Source organism: Zootoca vivipara, chromosome 15 (genome assembly GCF_965207765.1).
Source record: "Zootoca vivipara chromosome 15, rZooViv2.hap1.1, whole genome shotgun sequence".
In the NCBI taxonomy this organism is placed as follows: Eukaryota; Metazoa; Chordata; class Lepidosauria; order Squamata; family Lacertidae; genus Zootoca; species Zootoca vivipara.
In genome coordinates this window covers 854,180-874,752 of record NC_142598.1, presented here as the reverse complement: position 1 = coordinate 874,752, position 20,573 = coordinate 854,180, and the positions used below count along the sequence as shown (strand labels likewise).

Here is a 20,573-nt window from a genome sequence, read left to right as displayed (position 1 = left end):
GAGTGAGCCGGGCGGAGCCGGCAGTGGAGGCCGCCGAGAGAAGCGGGTAAGAGGGAAGTTCCTACGACAGCGGGATGGGAAGCAGCTGCCCTAATTGCGACGGGCCTCGTTTCCTTCAAAATTGAGGGGCTTTAGCCTTAAGAAAAAGCTGTTGGTGAAAAGTTTGGGGGGGGGAATCGATAGGCGTATGTGAGGCGCATGCGCGAAGCCAGAAGACGGTTGGCTGCTGGGCGGGGTCGGGGTGGCGAAGGTGGGAGGAAGCGCGCCTGATTGGGCGGCTCCGCAGGAAAGGTTTCGGGGGACGGAGGCGGAGTGGGGCTTTCGGGAGCACCTTGCGCATGTGCGGCCTAAATCCGTGGCTGGAGGTGCGGGGGGGGGGGACACAAACACGGAGGTCCTGCGAGGCGCCTCCCGGTTAGGCACGGGAAAGGGCCAAAGAGGCGCGTCTGAGTTCCGCGGGGTGGGTCTCGCCTGCAGTTTGATTTTTGCTGTAATCTCTTGTACTTTTAAATCACGGAGTTGTGGCGAATTATAGCAACTTGAACTCCGCGTGAAAGTGTTATGCATGTCCACTCAGAAGTAAGTCCTGTTAAATTCAAAAGCTTATACTCGGGTATTGCATGCTGGATCGCTGCCCAATTATAACCTCTTCAATGTACATTAATTGTCCTTCCACTTTGATGGAATGGTGCTTGTAATTGTCTTACTTTAATCTAAATATAAGAATATTAAGAGTAATCTACTTTACCTATAGGATGTCATTACAACTGCTGCTTCCTCCAAAACTGATACGGGATGTATTATTAACATGCAGCTTTTTTAACCTATAAAAACACATTCCCCTTTATTTTTGGAGGAATAAATAATTTAAGGCAGAAGTTTTGGACATGAAGCTGTAAGACCCTAAGAGGTATCTTAGTTTTTGCTAGTTGGAAAATAATAAAAAGTATTGAAATTTAGACCCACATGGTAATGAAAAGATTTTGCTATTTGATCTTGGAAGGTAGGCATAATTACACAGAATCAGAATTCATATATTTAGAGAGAATACTCATAAGCAACCCTATAAGACAAACAAGGAGTGGTTCTGTGTGGAGTACATCATCATAGTAATGCAGCAGACCTGGAAACACACTGTTGGGAATGAACTCCATTGAACTTGGTGGGGTTTGGTTCTGTATAATCATGAGAACATGTTGCAAAACTAATTGCAGAGAAAGTTAGCTATCCTGAATGCAGTTTACATCTCACTTCATCTTCATAGATTATATGCTTGAAAATATTAGCACAAATCAGTATATTTGTCTTTAGCAAAATCAGGGTCTGTAAGATCCATAGTTTCTGCTTCTTCTTTATTCTTCATGTATGGTGGCGCTGTGGATTAAACCACAGAGCCTAGGGTTTGCCAATCGGAAGGTCGGCAGTTCAAATCCCTGCAATGGGATGAGCTCCTGTTGCTCGGTCCCAGCTCCTGCCAACCTAGCAGTTCAAAAGCACGTCAAAGTGTAAGTAGATAAATAGGTACCGCTACAGCGGGAAGGCAGAGGGCGTTTCCGTGTGCTGCTCTGGTTCACCAGGAGCGGCTTTGTCATGCTGGCCACATGACCTGGAAGCTGTACGCCGGCTCCCTCGGCCAATAATGTGAGATGAGCATCACAACCCCAGAGTCGGTCACGACTGGACCTAATGGTCAGGGGTCTCTTTACCTTTACCTATGTCAGAGTTACTGCTCTCATGTGTGTTTCCTGATTCGTGTGTGTGTGTGTTGTATTAACTTTATTTCACTTGAAATAAAAGATGGAGTCTTGAGATGTGCAAAGGCCTTGCTACCAGGTTACGGAAACAATATGTTTGGCAGACTTGGAGTTTGTTAAATAATCTAGACAAATACAGTGTCAGTGCTGTCATTACCTTTAATTAAATCTGGGTTCTTTGGCAATGTAATTAAATCCAACAATAATGCTTACCAGTTTCATAATATTGGAATATAAAATACTGCACAAGAATTCAGTTTTCTCCTTTTGAAGTGGGCAAATGAGGAAAAAAAATATTGGCAGAGGGGGATGCAGAATTGGGGGGGGGGAATTAATTTCCTCATTGTTTTTTCCTGGGCCCTCGGTCCATTTATTCCCTCTTGCAGTCAAGGGATGAATAAAGGACACAAGTTTGCAAATCTGAAAAAGCATGTGCTATGTATGACAAATGTTTGGCATTTGATAACAAATTTGCAGGTGCTTCCTATGCTAGAAGGTGAAAAATTAAACTGTTCAATATTGTTTCCATATTGTAGATGGTCAAGAGATAAAGTTCAGAGAGGTGATCACGCTCACAATGTACTCCAGTGCAGGTAGCCACAAAGTTTCCCAGCACTGCAATAATGAAAACTCGGATTTCTCTATTGATTTCTATGGTCAGATATCATTTGTACTACTGAGTCATGAGCTTTCATGTCAGAAATTTCAAGGGAATTTGAAGAGAGTGTTTTATTGCATGTGTGAGGTGATGGTTCCTATTTTTCTTTTTGTTTAATGCTTTATTGAAATTAAAAGACAAACAGAAATTCACACAGAAATAACAATAGAAAATCTTACATCATATCACATTTAATTCTTATTGCATCTTTAATGACTTCCCATCACCCCACCATGCATCTACCGCCTATTTCTTCGAGCGCACTTTCCGTTTTCCTTTATTGATTTTCATTAATGACTTATTCTCTTATAAGTTCCTATTATACCACAGAAGTCATTCAAGGCCTGCCATTGACATCATATTATTACGATGTTCCTTAAAGTATATTTTGTGCATGTCCCATTCTTTCATCAATGTTTGTTCAGTATGTCCTCTCAATTTTCCTGTCATTTTTGCCAGCTCGGTATTCTACCAGTTTGCTTTGCCACTCCAGTTTGGTTGGAAATATGTCCCCTTTCCAGTTTGAAGTGATTAATATTCTTGCAGCTACCATATTGTCCTTGCTTTTTTAGGTATGTCTGAACCTAGTATCCCCAAGAGGAAAGCTTCTGGCTTTTTTTTATAAAAGAGGTCTTAAACATCTTTGTGAGCTCGTTACAGATTACCTCATTTACAGATTCCTTTACAGTGGTACCTCGGGTTACAGACACTTCAGGTTACAGACACTTCAGGTTACAGACTCCGCTAACCCAGAAATACCGTAGTACCTCGGGTTAAGAACTTTGCTTCAGGATGAGAACAGAAATCGTGCAGTGGCCGTGCAGCAGCAGCGGGAGGCCCTATTAGCTAAAGTGGTCTCAGGTTAAGAAAAGTTTCAGGTTAAGAACGGACCTCAAGAACGAATTAAGTTCTTAACCCAAGGTACCACTGTATTTTCTTACAGTTCCACCACATATGTAGCATTGTACCTTCCACTTCTCCACAACATTTACTTGAGGTATTTTTATACATTTTCGATAGTTTTGATGGCATTAAGTACCAGCGGAACTGCATTTTCATAAAATTTTCTTTCAATAAATAATCTGTGGTGAACTTCATATCTACCTTCCATAGTTTTCCCCAAGCATCCATTGGGATGTTGTAACCAAAATCTTGAGCCCATTTAACCATTACTGATTTTACCACCTCCTCCTTGACCTCCCAGTCAAGGAGGAGTCTATATGTTTTAGAGAGGGTTTTTCCTTTGGAGTTAATCAGTCCTTTTTCCAGTCTGGAGGGCTCCGTCCCATTTATCTCATGGTTTTGGGTTCAAGCAGACCTTTGTATTTTGTCGAAACCAAATATAGAGGCTTCCTTATTACATGATTTAAACAGCTTTTGTGTACCTTGACCTTGTTGTAACCTAAGTAGGCATGCCAGCCATAGCGGTTGTCATACCCTTCCAGATCTAAAAGGTCAGTATTTTGTAGTATACACCATTCCCTGATCCAGGAGAGACAGGACGCCTCACAGTAGAGTTTCAGATCTGGCAGGGAAAATCCCCCTCTTTCTTTAAGATCAATGAATAGTTTATGTTTGATCCTGGGCTCCTACTTTTCTGTGGGGAGGGTCTGTTCTATATTCTTGTGGCATTTAAAGAAACAAGTACAGTGGGACCTTGACTTACAAATTTAATCCGTTCCGAATGCACACTTGTAGGTCGAAAACTTTGTAAGTCGAGTTTCCCATAGGAAAAGCGGTTTCCCATAGGAATGCATTGAAAATGGAAAAATTCGTAAATCGAGGAAACCGTATCTAAAAATTCGTAAGCGCGCGGCCACTTTTTCCGCTCATAAGTCGAAAACGTCGGATGTTGAGTAGTTCTTAAGTCCACTGTAGTTTATCAAATGAGGAGGCTGCATTGCAGAGCAGCAAGTTTGATTGTTACCCAAATGTAATTGCTGTGGGGCAGCCTAGTTCTCTGAACTGCAATTCCAGAAGTACTTTGGATGACTCAAAGATGCAAGTTTTTCTTTTCTGTCTCCCCTACTCCTTACTGGAATCACAGTAAATTTGTTTTCCCACTTGCTGAGTCGCTTGAGGATATTGGCCTTAATCATGTTTTAGATGAGAATAACTTGTTCCATACAGTTTAGTTTCAGGTCACCTTTTCAGCTAGATTTTCTATTCTGCATTTGTTTAGTGATTGGAAGTTTGCATTAAAGAAAGGTTATTCAGAAGCTCTCCCTTATTTTCTACCGGAGAATCTTTGTTGTGAGGTGTCTTTCCATTAAAGGAGATTCTAAACAATGGGAGATAGAAAGTCCAACATTCATAGGTGTAATGGAGGATACTCTTACAAGAAATCTCTCAAGTGGATTAATCTAGAGTTTAATTTGGTCAGTTCATTCTTGCCTTAAAACCCTTTTAAGAAAGCAGACATTAAATATTGGCCAAGCAGGCGGAGCCCTTTTTTTGTTCTTTTTGAAGCGGGAAGTTTGCTTAGAACTACAGATATGGGTGTAACTTGCCTAGCTTTATATATCGTCTCAATGTACATCCAAACTAATTAGTCACCAGGGTATTTTGTTCCTCCCATCATAACCCGAAGTTCTGGCATAAAAGCATTCTGGCTTTTAAAGACAGCATGCAGGCTTCCAGATAAGCTAGACTTGGCTATGAATCCCCAGTACCATGCTTCAGAACTGGGCAGTGATTATTTTTTTCCTAAAGAAAAAGGCTTCTATTCTGGATCTTATGAGTCGATCTGGAAGAACAGCCAACTAGCTCATTTGGTCCCATTTCATAAAGAGCATCAGTAGGGCAGTTTTCAATATTGTGTGTTAATAGTTGTAGCTTATAGTGAATCCTTGTACCAGTGATACCTTGGTTTACAACCACAATTGGTTCCGGAAGTCTGTACTTAAACTGAAGTGTACTTAACCTGAAGCGAACTTTCCCATTGAAAGTAATGGAAAGTGGATTAATCCGTTCCAGACGGGTCCACGGAGTACTCAACCTGAAGCGTACTTAACCCTGAAGTATGAGTGTAATTGGTTCTGGAAGTCAGTACTTAACCTGAAGCGTACTTAACCTGAAGCAACTTTCCCATTGAAAGTAATAGAAAGTTCCAGGTGGGTCCGCAGCGTTTGCAAACAGAGGCGTTCACAAACGGAGGCAGTTGTAAACCGAGGTATTCATGTGTAAGAGGCTCAGGTGGCACTGAGGTCAGAAAAGAAAGAAGTTCTCACAGACTGGCTCAGGCACAAAGGAAATGACCAGAATTCATGCCGTGGTCGCATCTGAGCGTTTCCACATGCAGAATATGACTTGTGAATGTAGAGTTTCAAACACAGGTGACCTCTGATCCCCCTGATTTTGTTCCTCAAAATTCACTTGGATGTTTTGTAGGCCTGATCCATCTGCATTGTAGGGATCAGCAAATGAAGGCTTCATGAGCCCAAATTTGGTTCTTGTGAGGAGTACCAGCTGGCCCTTCCAGTTGCCAACCCAGATGCAACAAAGATTTATTGATGGCATGGAGTTTCTGCTTGGGTTTGCTAGATAGATTGATTTATTTCAGCTTTAAGCTTATATATGCATAAAAATAGACACAATGAGACATACTTGCTTTACAATCAGTAAAAGTAAATATAGGACTAAAAATAATTACAGATAATATAAAATTAGGAAAAACAATATTTTAAAAGTTTTCAGGATTCATGTAACAGTCCATTTCGCCTCTTATAGGAAAGAACAGAAGTTAAAAATCTTGCCACTTGCAAGGTTATGAACGAATCAGTGTCTTGCAATAAATAAAAGGGCAAGATGAGTCTCTACTGGAAGTCCAGAGAATTTTTGGACTAATGGGCTCAGTAGCACTATACAGAGGGCAAGTAAAAACCATGTGCTGAAGGGATTCCGTCAACTGGTTATCACAGGAACATAGAACTGAGGCTCTGCCCTTAGAGAATCTGTGAAGAAGGACGTTGGAGGGGAAAGCATTGAACCTCGCTTTAATAAGCGCAAAACGGTGGCTGGCAATAGAGAGGGATGATAAATAAGCTGGAACATGCTGTGCGGGAGTAACACCCATATGCTGAGGCGGACATCCCCCCCCCCCTGCCGCCCAGCATAAGATTACGTTGCAAGTCTGTATCATCCAATCTCTGATTGATAAATTTTTTAGCTGTGGCAAGATCAAAATTTAAGGATTCTAGGGGGGAGATTCCAAAAAGCAAAAGCTTGGCATGGATCTTGCTGGCCCAGGGACTGGTGAATTCGTCACGCCATAAACATTGGGCTAGATAATAATTTGGTAATCTGTTAGTGTTAGCCAGTAATTGAAAACCCGTTTCCACAGAAGTGTCTCTTGCAAGGGGATCTTCAGTTCCAGACGTATAGCCGCATTGCTCACATGTGAGGGATGGTTCAAAAGACAGCGTAAAGATAGATTTTGGAGGGTCTCAAGAGGGGCAAAATTTGCCAAGGCAGCCCAAAGTGGTGCAGCATATGCAGGTATGGCCGCTACTTTTGCATTAAACACCTTCAACCCTGAAGGCACGTGCAGAGCCCCATCTGAGACATAAAACTGGAGAAGTGTGTGGGACACAGTTTTAGCCTTATTGAGTAGATATTGAATTTGTGCTTTCCATCTCAAGTTTTGTTGAAAAAGTATACCTAAATATTGGAATTTGGCAACTTGTTCTACTTGTTGCTCCATCAAACTTCCACTTGTATAGTTTTCGGCTTCTGGAGAAAATCATTATTTTAGATTTAGAATGGTTAATATTTAACTTATTGGTTTGACAATAGGAAACAAATATCTTCAGTGCTCTATTTAGAAGCAGTGGGCAGCGATAATCTGCAAGGTGGGGGGCATGAATATTGATGGGCGACTCGATTAGGGGTTTTCTCATATCACTTATATACATATTAAAGAGATAGGGAGCTAGTATACAGCCTTGGCGGACTCCCATGTTTATAGGCACCGAATTTGCTAGTTCGCCTGCTTGAGTTAGTCTCACTCTGGCAACTGATCCCTCATGCAATTGGATCATAAGAGTCTACTGCCAATGCCCCAAGTAGCAAGTTTCACCCATAAGATGTTTCTGCTAATGCTGTCAATAGCTGCCCTCAAATCAATAAAGGCAGTACATAAATAGCCCCAACTAGGGGTAGAGTATTTCAGTGCAAGGTGGTAAAGAATTACAGCGTGGTCCATTGTCGAACGATTGGGTCTAAAACCTGCTTGTTCATGACTGGTTAAGTTGGACTCTTCCGACCACTGGGTCAATTTTGACAGCAGAAAGCAGGCATTGATTTTCCCTAGGATTGAAAGTAGGCTGATGTTACGATAGTTCCCCGGGTTAGCAGTGGATCCTTTTTTGTGAATTGGGATGATAATAGCCTCCTTCCACGACTTGGGAATGAGACCTGTGGCGTTTATAGCATCGAAAACTTTGGCCAGAATTCCAGCCCACCACTCAGGATGTGACTTAATCGCCTCCGCTGGGACCAAAACAGGCCCAGGTGCCTTACCCACTTTCAGTTGAGATATCAAGTATTTTATTGACCCCGGGTCGGTAGGAGGCCAAATGGGTAGATGGCAGAACAGGTGTTCGAAGCAGGCAGGTCCACCTGTGAGAAGCACTTCCTCAAAAACTGCTCCCAAGTAGGAGCAGGGATAACGGCCAGGGGATATTTTCTCACTCTTCTATTAATTAGTGACCAAAATTCACGTGACCTATGTGATTTGGATGCTGCAATTAAAGCCTGCCAGCGATTTGATTGACAGGTGCGTTTAGCCTTTGTTCGGGCCTGTTTATAGACAATTTTGGCTTGAAAATATGTAATTGGCAGGTTGGTAGCACCTGAGACCTTGTACTCGTTGTAAATTGAGCGCAAAAGCTTGTTTACACTGAGAGTCATACCAGGGGGCACCAGAGTTATGCTGGCTGCGATTTACCGCTTGGGGAGGTATCGTAAAAAAGGCAGTAAGATCCACCATAAAATGATTAAACAGCCCCAATAGTATGTTGGGGTCATGGGAATCAGTAGCTGTGTCAGTTAGCGGCACATTAATTTCTTTTTGATAAAAGTCCAAGTACAATAAAGGCCACTTTATTCCTCTCATTCTAGTCGATACGTTGGATTCTATTCGGATTGGGTGTCTATGCTCAGCCGAATGCCAATCCAGAGAGAGAGTGGCTACTAGGGGGTGGTGATCGCTGGATTGTATTTTGTCGACCTTAAAGGAAGAGACATTCAGGAACAAATCCCTCGAAGTCAAGAGGTAATCTAATACACTGTTGGATTTTATGCCTAGATGGGTGTACTCCCCCCAGTACATCTACCGTTCAAGGGGACTAGGTTTAGACAGATGGCCCTTTGATAGAGATGCACTCCAACCTCGTTTACTCTGGAGTCTTTAGAGGTTCTCCCTATGGCGTGTTCCAGTTCATAGTTGTCAAGACATAGGGCAACCCACCATTTGACTTTAGTCAGGAATTCCCAGTTGGCTGTGGTACAGGCATTAAAATCCCCTCCAATTAAGGATTGAGTATTGGGATACTTGTCGCGGCATGATAATAGATGGTCTTCTAGTATTTCCCATCTAGAGCGAAGTTCAAGCGACAAACTTCCTGGAGGGAGGTAAACATTTGAAATTAGCAATGAAATCTTTTCCCTGGATATCAGCCCAGATAAGACATAAGGAGGGGAAGCCTGTACTAAAGTAAGTTTAGTATGTAACTTAAGCGAGATACCAATTACAAGACCACTTTGGGGACGGCCTCCTTTCAAGGAGGGCCAAGCAAGGAGTGTTAGGAGGTCGAATCCGTTTATGACAATTTCCCCCTCCTCCCAGGTTTCTTGCAATAAGATAATATGGAACGAATTAATGTACGTCTGGAATTCTGGGTCAAATTTTTTCCTATGCCAGCCTGCAATGTTCCAACAAAGGACCGATGGAGTAAGAAATGCCCTTAGGGGGCTGAGAGGACCCCACAAAGTAATCAGTTGTTTTACTTTGTTGGGACGGTTCATGTAAGGGCCGCACGAGCTTAGAGTTCTGGGTGGAGTGATCAGACTGTCGTGGCGGGTCACTCACTCTGATAGAAGCAGATTCTGGTACAGTCAAATCTCGCACCACAAAATTGCTAGAAGGCGGTATAAAGATGACATCCAGATGAATAGGGATAGTCATTGGCACTATCGCCAACTGTTGATCTCTGGAGAGATTTGTAGCAACTCCTTGGGATTTGGGGCTGTCCTCCTTGGGAGCATAGCAGGTAAGATTGTGGTATTTTTGTTTATATGCCCTGCTGGATGAGGGGCTTGCTAATGTATTGGGTTGTGAGTGAAGGTAAAGCTAAGTGGGTGCTGCTTTTCTTCCTTCAGGAAAGATGGCTGCCATACGCAAGAAACTTGTCATTGTAGGAGATGGAGCATGTGGAAAGACCTGCCTCCTTATTGTCTTCAGCAAGGACCAATTCCCAGAGGTCTACGTCCCCACCGTCTTTGAGAACTATGTGGCTGACATTGAGGTGGATGGAAAGCAGGTAATACTGATGTTGGGAGCCTGCCGGGCTGGGCAGACGCCTGGGCGCAATGACAGTGCCTGATATCTCCACCATCTGGCTGGCTGGCGCTTTTTTTTGCTGCCATGCTATGGTGCAAGTCAGTTGGCTCACACTTCAGCAAAAAAGCAGCAGCTTCTGCAAGCCACCTGACTCACACAGCAGCGCAGCAGCAGAAGAGTCTGCGTCTTTTGTAGAGCATTATGTACCATTCTACATTTTCCATTTCTCTGAGGCCCAGCTGGGGTCCTGCTGCAAGCTCCTGTGCTGAGCCCAAATTGGAGGCCAGCTGCTTGCCAACTATATATATTTATATATTGTCTGGGGCATTTGGCCTCCCAGTGTTTTTCTTCTCTGAGTTGGTCAGGGTAATGTGTGAAATAGCCCTCTTCCTCTCCTCACCCCCAAGAGCAGAGAGGAATTGATTTGAGAGAAATGAAGAATAGCTGCAGAAAGAACAGGTGGTTCTTTTGGAACTGCATTTCTTGGTGGCAACAGGGCAGGGAGTAGAGCAGGCATTCCCAAACTTCGGCCCTCCTGATGTTTTGAACTACAATTCCCATCATCCCTCACCACTGGTCCTGTTAGCTAAGGGATCATGGGAGTTGCAGGCCAAAACATCTGGAGGGCCGCAGTTTGGGGATGCCTGGAGAAGAGTTTGGAGAATGCTTTTCTGATTGAATTACAACAATACCAGCATATTTCCACTTTGGTGTGATTCATTACAGAATCACATTACATTCATTACAGAATCACATTAATTACAGACACAGGTGGCACTGTGATCTAAACCACTGATCGGAAGGTCGGTGGTTCGAATCCCCGTGACGGGGTGAGCTCCCATTGCTCGGCCCCAGCTCCTGCCAACCTAGCAGTTCGAAAGCACGTCAAAGTGCAAGTAGATAAATAGGTACCGCTCCGGCGGGAAGGTAAACGGCGTTTCCGTGTGCTGCTTGGCTTTATCATGCTGGCCACGTGACCCAGAAAAGCTGTCTGCAGACAAACGTCTGCTCTCTCGGCCAGTAAAGCGAGATGAGCACTGCAACCCCAGAGTCGTTCGCGACTGGACTTAACTGTCAGGGGTCCTTTACCTTTAAGGATCTAATGGGGAAGACACTAGCACAGGCATCCCCAAACTGCGGCCCTCCAGATGTTTTGGCCTACAACTCCCATGATCCCTAGCTAACAGGACCAGTGGTTGGGGAAGATGGAATTGTAGTCCAAAACATCTGGAGGGCCGAAGTTTGGGGGTGCCTGCACTAGCACATCACAGAATTTGCTTTAGTTTAATGGAGTGATGACAGCACTTTGAGGACTTGCCCCCATTAAGTTATCATATTTGCATTTCCACAGGTAGAACTTGCCCTGTGGGATACAGCTGGCCAAGAGGACTATGACCGGCTAAGACCCCTCTCCTACCCAGATACAGACGTCATCCTCATGTGTTTCTCCATTGACAGCCCCGACAGTTTAGGTGAGTCTCCCCTGAGTATGTGGGAGGGCTGACTGAATGAGAAGCAGCAGAGACTTCTGCCGACTTCTGATTCTGGTCTCTTCCCAGATGTCAGATTGCTGATGGGATCAGTTAATCTGTCATAGTAGTTGATTAGCTGGTCATATGATGTGTACTACATCACACCACTGCTGGCGTTCAGTGTTCTGCCACTTGTCCCTCCCCATTTCCGTCTTTTCTCCCATTGCCCTGCCCATGTACACATGTCCCAGCTTTAACATTGGCTGCACCACATCCATTTTCTGAGTTTGCTGCTCCTGTACCCACAGTGGTGGAAGTCCTTTAAATTTCATCCTGGGTGGTATCTGAAGGAACTCGAGACAGTTTCCCAAATCTTTGCTTTGGGGCACAAGTGGCTGAGAACTCCACAGTCTTCCTAGGTTTATGCTTCCTAGGTTTATGCTGTTCTCTCTCCCTACAGAGAACATCCCTGAGAAGTGGACTCCGGAGGTGAAGCACTTCTGCCCCAATGTGCCTATCATCCTGGTGGGGAACAAGAAGGACCTGCGTAATGATGAGCATACACGCCGGGAGCTAGCCAAGATGAAGCAGGTGCAGAGAGGCAACGGACATTCTTTGCTGGGATTTAGTATTGCCATCGGAATAGGAGGAGGGTACAGACAGCTATGCATATGGCCATTTGGGGCTTGAAAGGAATCTATGTCCTTTCCATTTACATCTGAGCAGAAGCACAAGGTGTATATTGTGGCCTTCCTTTCATTTTTGAAGGGGGCTTGGCAAAGCACAAAGCTACTAGTTTCCACGGGGTTCTCAGTACCTTTTCACAACACACTCTATTTGGACTGAAGACAGCACGGCTTGCATGATGCCATCAAGTGTAACACATGCATGATGGCATGTGTAACAGAGACTTGGTTGGATGAAGCAGATGGGCCTGTCCTTGCTGCTGCTTCTCCACCAGATTTCTCTTACACATAGCAACCCAGGCCTTGTGGGCCACGTGGGGGTGTGTGTTTGCAGTGATTTTTAGGAAGTCATTAGTTTGCACCTGCCGTGCTCTGGTCCATGGGGTCACGAAGAGTTGGACACAACTAAACAACAACAACAGTTTGCACCAGGTGTCCTATTGGGAAGACCCAGTTCTCTGACTGCATGTTCTGGAAGTTGGGCAATAGGGGCAGTACAGGATTCCGTTGGTGTACCGAACTCCCAGCTGCGCCAAGGATTCCCTGCCTGAGCAGCTTCAGGTCATGGTGGATGTTCTCTGGAGACACCTAGTTTGGTTGTTGTCAGAGGGTCGTCGTGGCTACTCTAGAGTCTCATGGACTTGGGCAACTCCAGCCGGAATGCCACTGGGCTCAGGCAGAGTTACTCCAGAGTAGCCACAACGACCCTCTGACAGCAATCCGGCAAACCTCCGGCCCATGGAGGCCGTTTATCTGGCCCACGGGCCACCCGTGAACTGAGCCGCCCGCTTGGCAAGTCCCCCGCGCGCTGCAGTAAACCGGCGCGGGGACTCGCCGAGCAGTGCCGGAAATGGCTTCTTTGCCTGAGTGTTCAGACCCCTGGGCCCTCATTTGTGGGGTGCCTCAGGGATCTGTCCTCCCCCATGCTTTTCAACATCTATATCAGGGGTCCCCAGACTTACCGAGCGGCGGGCCGGTGCCCGCCGCGCCGACCGCGCGGTGGGCCGGACGGCAGGGGAGTGCGCGCGCAGCGGGCCGGAGGGCGGGGGAGTGCGTGCCCGTGCGCATGCGCACGCGCACACGGGCGGGAAAAAAAATCGCCGAAAATCGCTTGTGCGCATGCGTATGGGCCTCCCCCGACCCGGAAGTGCACCAGAAATGACCTCTTCCGGGTCGGGAGAGGCCCGTACGCATGCGCACAAAGAATTTTCGGCGATTTTTTGCCGATTTTTTAGATCGCCGCTGCGCCGCGCGCCGCGAGAGCGGGCGGCGGCAGCGGGCGGCGGGGGTCGTCGCGGGCCGGATTGGAAGGCCGATTGGGCCGCATCCGGCCCGGGGGCCGTAGTTTGGGGACCCCTGATCTATATGCAGCCGCTGGGAGAGATCATCGGGGGGGTTGGGCTGGGTGTTCATCAGTATGCGGATGATACCCAGCTCTACCTCTCTTTCAAATCAGAACCAGTGAAGGTCCTATGTGAGTGTCTGGAGGCGGTTGGAGGATGGATGGCGGCTAACAGATTGAGGTTGAATCCTGAGAAGACAGAAGTACTGTTTTGGGGGGGCAGGAGGCGGACAGGTGTGGAGGACTCCCTGGTCCTGAATGGGGTAACTGTGCCCCTGAAGGACCAGGTGCGCAGCCTGGGAGTCATTTTGGACTCACAGCTGTCCATGGAGGTGCAGGTCAATTCTGTGTCCAGGGCAGCTGTTTACCAGCTCCATCTGGTACGCAGGCTGAGACCCTACCTGTCCGCAGACTGTCTCGCCAGAGTGGTGCATGCTCTAGTTATCTCTCGCTTGGACTACTGCAATGCACTGTATGTGGGGCTACCTTTGAAGGTGACCCGGAAACTACAACTAATCCAAAATGTGGCAGCTAGACTGGTGACTGGGAGCAGCCGCCGAAACCACATAACGTTATAATAATAAAGTAAACCTCCAACTTCACAACCCTAGCAGGGGCTGGGTACCAGTTTTTCAGCAAAGGATACAGTTTCAGGGAGTTAGTATTGTGTGGTTATAGGAGCCAGGAGTTCTGATTGCTCAGCTCTTGCTTTGATTGCTAGATTCTGCCTCATTTCCCTTACCAGGAAAGATCCCAGGGGACCTCACTGTCTGTTTTGCCCTTCCCTTTCAGGAACCAGTGAAGCCAGAGGAGGGACGTGACATGGCAAACAGGATTAGTGCTTTTGGCTACCTGGAATGTTCTGCAAAGACAAAGGATGGAGTACGGGAAGTGTTTGAGATGGCCACCCGGGCTGCCCTACAGGCCAAACGTGGGCGCAAGAAGACCTCATGCCAGCTGCTGTAATTCCTTCCCAGCCTGCCTTCCCTGCTAGCCAGCCAAGCCTTTGAGCTCCTAGCTTCCAGGCTTCCATCTCTTGTGATACCATGGACTGGCAGGTCTCCTCAGAGAGGGGGCTTGCTAGAGCTGGGCAGGGGCTCTTCTGAAGCATGACAACTAACTTTGGAGGTGGGGTTCCCAACCTGCCCCAGGCTCTGCCCATCACCGTGCAGGGGTGGCATTTCCCCCTTCCGTCACAGGCTTCTGACTCCCTCATAACAGGTCAGAAAATTCTGGCCCTCGGTGGGTCAGTGGGAGAGTTCCTCGTCTTTCCGCGTGCTTGCTCACAGCAGTCTTGATTCTTGTTGGCAGCCTAGGGCACTACACTGCTCCAGGCCGTTTCTTTGTAGAAGACTTCTTGCCAAAGTGTGAAAGCCCTTTGCTTCATTAATGGTCAGAACCTTGAATTGGAACATCTGGCCCTGCCTAGTAAGGGACTCTTGACATGTCAACAAGTCACTCCTTGTGAGTGGAGCCAGTCCTCCTGCACAGTGGGCAAGGCAAGCAGTCACCCTTATCTTGGCAGACTCAGTGATGCCTTTGCTGGCTTTTCTGCTCTTTAGGCTAGAGCAGAACCACTTTGGCGCATGGCCCCTTCCTCAAGGCAAACATAGCCCAGTTCAAAAGCCACCCACTTTGAGTTTCTTGAGGGCTATCTCAGTAAAGTGACATCAGGTCCTCCACCTTCTCTCTCTCCCACCCTAGAACAGAATTGTCTCCACTTAAATATTTATCTCCTAACAGCAGAGCAGACAGCTGCCTTTCCTTCAAACTGGCCCAAGAGGCTGGGCCTTGCAGCCTGGCCCCTTTCTAGCAAAAATCTATATTTGTAAGCAGAGGTGCTATGAGCCAGTTTGTTGCTGTTTGGAAGCTCTCTGGATAGCTGGTAGCTGGAGTAGCCACTGCCACAGCTTCAAGTGCAAAGGACCTCCTCTGTTGCTTCTGTCTCGCTGCTCCCCTCACCCTCCTGCTCCTCTTCCCTTCTGCCTTCTTTGTACTCACTGCATTGCCACCGGGGTGTATGGTTTTGTGTTTAATTTGTATTCACCTGTTTAAAAAGTGGTTGTTACTTTTCAAAATGTACTTGAAAGAAAAATCTGTAATAAATTTGTAGCAATGTTTAGTACATGGTGGGGCTTTGCTTTTTGCCTCTTAAAATCTGCTGTGGAAAGGGAACAAGTAAAAAGGTGAGCACTGATTTTTCTTAGAGCAGTTGTACAGCACTGTCCCACCAAACTGCTGAGCCCATGAAGTGCTTTGGTAAATTATGATGGCTGGTAAAAGTAATCGCACACTTCCCATAAGTCTTACCTTGGAGGCGCAGGTCAATTCTGTATCCAGGGCAGCTGTCTACCAGCTCCATCTGGTACGCAGGCTGAGACCCTCCCTGCCTATGCCCTGTCTCACCAGAGTGGTGCATGCTCTAGTATCTCCCGCTTGAACTACTGCAATGCTCTCTATGTGGAGCTTCCTTTGAATTGACCCGGAAACTACAACTAATCCAGAATGCGGCAGCTAGACTGGTGACTGGGAGCGCCCGAGACCACATAACACAGGTCTTGAAAGACCTACATTGGCTCCCAGTACATTTCTGAGCACAATTCAAAGTGTTGGTGCTGACCTTTAAAGCCCTAAACAGCCTCGGTTCAGTATACCTGAAGGAGCGTCTCCACCCCCATTGTTCTGCATGGACACTGAGGTCCAGTGCCGAGGGCTTTCTGACAGTTCCCTCGCTGCGAGAAGCCAAATTACAGGGAACCAGGCAAAGGGCCTTCTCGGTAGTGGCACCCGCCCTGTGGAACGCCCTCCCACCAGATGTCAAAGAGAAGAACTACCTTTTAGAAGACATCTGAAGGCAGTCCTGTTTAGGGAAGCTTTTAATGTTTAATAGATTATTATATTTTAATATTCTGTTGGAAGTCGCACAGAGTGGCTGGGGAAACCCAGCCAGATGGGCAGGGTATAAAAAATTATTATTTTATACCTAGAAACAAAAAATGTTAAAAGAACGAACCAGGATGGTGGGAGAAGCAGTCCAATAGACTGGGAGCTAATCAAAGCATAGAGAGCTTGGCTTCAGGTAGGCCTGCTGCCCCCTTTAGATTCCTGAAGCTCTATGTTGTGCTAGAAAATGTCGGGAGCTCTATGGAGAACGAATGTGATGGAAAGTAAACTTTCCAAACACTTATGTTAGAAACCACTTTGCAAAACTACTGGAGATAATCTCATAGTTGGATTAGAATCATAGAATCAGAGTTGGAAGAGACCACAAGGGCCATCCAGTCCAACCCCCTGCCAAGCAGGAAACACCATCAAGGCATTCTTGACAGATGGCTGTCAAGCCTCTGCTTAAAGACCTCCAACGAAGGAGACTCCACCACACTCCTTGGCAGCAAATTCCACTGTCGAACAGCTCTTACTGTCAGGAAGGTCTTCCTAATGTTTAGGTGGAATCTTCTTTCTTGTAGCTTGAATCCATTGCTCCGTGTCTGCTTCTCTGGAGCAGCAGATTATTTGCTGATTTGTATACACAGCAACATGGGCCTTCTCACTTTAGGTGAACATTATACAGTACTCTGCCTTCCTTCCTTGTCCTTGTGCCTAATCTTTGGATAAGAGTCTTAGCCCAAGATGGCTATCTTTCTCCCCTTTCGTTAATGTGAAATCCGATTTCTCTTGGGCTCCTTAAATGGTGAACAGGCACAGAATAGATATTCTGATGAAAAATTTTAGCTACAGAAACCTGCCAGCAGTGTTTCTTCTCTTTGTGGTGTCAATTCTTGGTATCAGTATTGGATATATGTATCCATGATCTGCACCATTTAATACTACAATGCATCTGCAACGCAAGTCTAGTGACCTTCAGTTACCTAAAGCCAGGCCTATTTCGGATAACCTGCTTAATGGCACAGCTGAGCAACAACCCCTCCCTGTCCCCCCAATTCTTCTCGGTCACTGGAGTTCATGCTTGTTTCATTACCTATTGTTTGTAGCTTCTAAAACATTTGTCCTACTTTCTCTGTAGTTTTAGGACAAGTGGAAGGGACAGTATTTTATTAACATCTATTTTTACTTTTTTTCCTTGTATGGTTTTAGGACAACCAGATTCCCCCCCCCCAGCTGTTTGACAGCAAATGGTAGTCTTCCTTTCCGAGTTGCCACACATTCTAATTCCCAGAACAGTAGCTGTATGGTCTGTTATAAATAGATCTTCTATTCTTTTTTAAAAAAATAACCTCCTCAAACTCAGTGTAGTGCTGCATATGATTTGTAATCTGAGGTTGATAGAGCCAGTCATGGTGAAAACGAACAGAAGAGTCTCTAATTCCAGAGGCCCCCTTGTAAGGGAGGTCCCTCCTTGCCCTCTAGCTAGGCAGATTTCCAGCCACTATGGAAGTTAACACCTGGAAAAACCAGGCTAATGTCTAAAAGAAGTGCAATAGCTTCTGAGCAATGCAGTGAAAAGAAACTTAAGGTGGTTGTAATCTTCATTTTAATGCAAAATTTAAAGCTTCCCATGTTTTACTTCAGAGCCTGGGGGGGGGGGGGTAGCAGCTCAGATCTTGCTTTATCTCCTTAAATGCAGTTTAGCTGCTTTGAATGCTCTAGCCCAGGCATGGCCAACAGGTAGATCGGGATCTACCGGTAGATCCCCAGGACGTTTCTGGTAGATCGCGGGTACCGTGTTTCCCCCTTTTTAAGCCGTAGTCATAAAGTAAGCCAGGGCAGGATTTTTAAGATTTTTAAAATATAAGACATACCCCGAAAACAAGACATAGGTCTACCTGCAGGGTCGGTGCCGAGCAGTGAAGGTGTGAACGGGGCCCGAGGACGCCTCTGGCCAAAGTTTAAGGGGGGGTGTCGGGAAGTTCCATTTGGGTGAGGGAGGGAGACGCCGCTGACCGGGCTTGTTGCCTCTTTTTTCTTTTCACGTTTGTTCCTGTAAAATGGCAACCCCCGGGCCAAAGCAATTGATCCTCGCCTCCGTCGCTTTCCAGGGTGGTGGGAGGGGGGAAAGAAAAAGGGAAAAGGTGTCGGCAGGGAGAGAAAACGGCTGTTCTGTCATTAGAGACGTCGGCTCGATTGCTTCAGCTTGCCTGCAAGCCGGCTAAGCAGGAAAGAAAGGGGAGAGGACTCGCACATTTTCTCTCCCCGCCGACACCTTTTCCCTCTTTCTTCCCCCCCCCCCCCAACCCTGGGAAGCTTCCTCGATCTGGTGCTGGGCACCGACCCAGCAGGCTGCTTCCTTGATCTGGCGGCCTGTCGGGTCGGCGCTGATTGAGGAGGCGATGCTCCGTGCGGCGCTGCTGGCGCTAACTCTGCGGACCGGCTCCTTGATCCGGTGCTCTGTGCGGCGCAGCAGCCGAGCGCAGCGCGCCGAGCCGGCCAGCGCCCTTGCCACAGGCACAGGCACGGGGGCATGTCCCCCGCTGGCGCCAGCCTCAGCAGTAGCAGCAGCAACAACAGCAGCGACGCCCACATGCTGCAGCTCAGCCCCACGGCAGCCCCTGCGCTCCCGCTACAGCCACCTGTGCGAGCCATGCTCTACGGCCTCGGGCCCCCGCTCAGCACCGCCAGCAGGTCTACCGCAGCGTCAGGGGAGGAGGGGAGGAGGGGAGGAGGGACTTTTCTGCCTGTGCCATCCGTTCTCGGCTTGGTTTGCTTAGGGTCACCTTTGTCATATGCCAACATTGACGATGATGTCCTCCGGTTTCACAGAATTGTGGAATTGGAAGGGACCACAAAGGCCCTGCAATGGAGGAAAATTGTGCCTCCAACTCCCCCCCCCCCGCCAAATGAAACTTCCCGACACACACACACCCTTAAACCTTTGGCCAGAGGCGTCCTCCTTGCTGTGCGCCCTGAGCCAGCGGGACCCAACAGCAGCAGTGCTGGCCGCGGTAAGGAGGGGTACTTACAGTAATAATATTTTTTTTAAAAAGACACCCCCTGAAAATAAGCCATAGGCTTATTTTCTTGAGTAAAATTAATATAAGACGGTGTCTTAAAATGTGGGAAACGGCAGATTGTGGGTTCCTTAGTGATCACCAGCCTAAAAGAAAAGAAAGAGCCCCCCCCCAAAAAAACCCTCAGGAACTCTTTCTCTCCCCCACAAAAAAGCTGAATAACCATGGGCAATTGCAGGGAGAGCTCCTTCCCTCTTCCCGATACTGAGCTTTATCAGTATGTGTGTGACTGTGTTAGTGCGTTGCACAGAATGGCTGGATTGCTCCCTGTCCCTCTTGCCTGCCTAGAGCTCCCCGGCTCCTCCTCCCTCATGCCGGCAGAGAGGGAGGGTTGTGTGTGAGTTTGCAGGAGCCTCGACTCAGAGGGATTTCCCCCCTGCCCTGTCCCTGTCTCATTGAGCCACTGGGAGCCAGAGAGAGAGAGGTGTGGATGGGTGCCCCTAGCTGAGGGGGTGGGGGAGAAAGAAAGAGAGAGGGGGGGAGGTGGATGGTGCCCCTAGCTGAGGGGTGGGGGGAGAAAGAGGTGGATGGGTGCCCGTAGCTGAGGGGGTGGGGGAGAGAGAGAGAGAGCGCAACGTTCAAACATGACAGATGAGCACCTTAAGGATTTCCTGAAGCTGGCCCTGACACAGCACTCATCTGATATTGAACAGTTGGTTACCAAAATGGTGATGCAGGTGTCACACTAACAATGGATGAAGGCATGTATTTTTTAAGAAATCTTGATAGGTAGGTTAATGGAGTGGGTAAAGGAGTTTGTGAGTGCTTTTATGCAACTCTCTCCCAAGAAATCTCTAAAAGTTTCTGTTGTCCCCCGTAAGAAAAATATTTGGGCAGTGCTCCCCCCAAAAAGGTTACCAAATCTGGTTACCCCCCTTTCCTTCTCCCTAAAAAAAGCTCAACAAATTTGAGCTGAATCCCAAAAAATGGGGGTAGATCACCGCCAGATTTTGATTCTGTAAGTAGATCATAGTCTCTTGGCAGTTGGCCACCCTGCTCTAGCCCTTCTTTCAGAGGTAGGAAACAATTTCCAATACCGGGGTCAGTGCAATAGTTTAGATAAGGTGCTTCCTAATCAAATATTTGGGCGTTTAGTTTTTCCCACCCCCTTCAAAAGAGCAAAAGGTCTGAATA

The 20,573-nt window shown here is 47.0% G+C and overlaps 1 protein-coding gene across 6 annotated transcripts; it reads left to right on the top strand.

Moving 5' to 3' along the window:
* On the top strand, nt 1-15,598 carry LOC118097793 (transforming protein RhoA). Of its 6 annotated transcripts, none has more exons than XM_035141031.3 (6): nt 1-46; nt 8,533-8,686; nt 9,793-9,953; nt 11,325-11,445; nt 11,906-12,036; nt 14,266-15,598. In XM_035141031.3, the coding sequence occupies exons 3-6, from the start codon at nt 9,798-9,800 to the stop codon at nt 14,437-14,439; spliced, it is 582 nt and encodes a 193-aa protein (XP_034996922.1). In that variant the 5' UTR covers nt 1-46; nt 8,533-8,686; nt 9,793-9,797; the 3' UTR covers nt 14,440-15,598. The 6 variants fall into 6 exon arrangements, with proteins under 6 accessions (XP_034996922.1, XP_088514782.1, XP_034996921.1 ...); XM_088658656.1 differs by having other exon boundaries at nt 1-579; XM_088658655.1 differs by lacking the exon at nt 1-46 and adding an exon at nt 1,172-2,347.
* Nucleotides 15,599-20,573: the final 4,975 nt, after the last annotated feature.

Coding starts and splice junctions, on each gene's coding strand:
- LOC118097793 (XM_088658654.1), top strand. Junction 11,446..11,905: donor TGACAGCCCCGACAGTTTAG/GTGAGTCTCCCC, acceptor CTCTCCCTACAG/AGAACATCCCTGAGAAGTGG. Junction 12,037..14,265: donor AGCTAGCCAAGATGAAGCAG/GTGCAGAGAGGC, acceptor CTTCCCTTTCAG/GAACCAGTGAAGCCAGAGGA.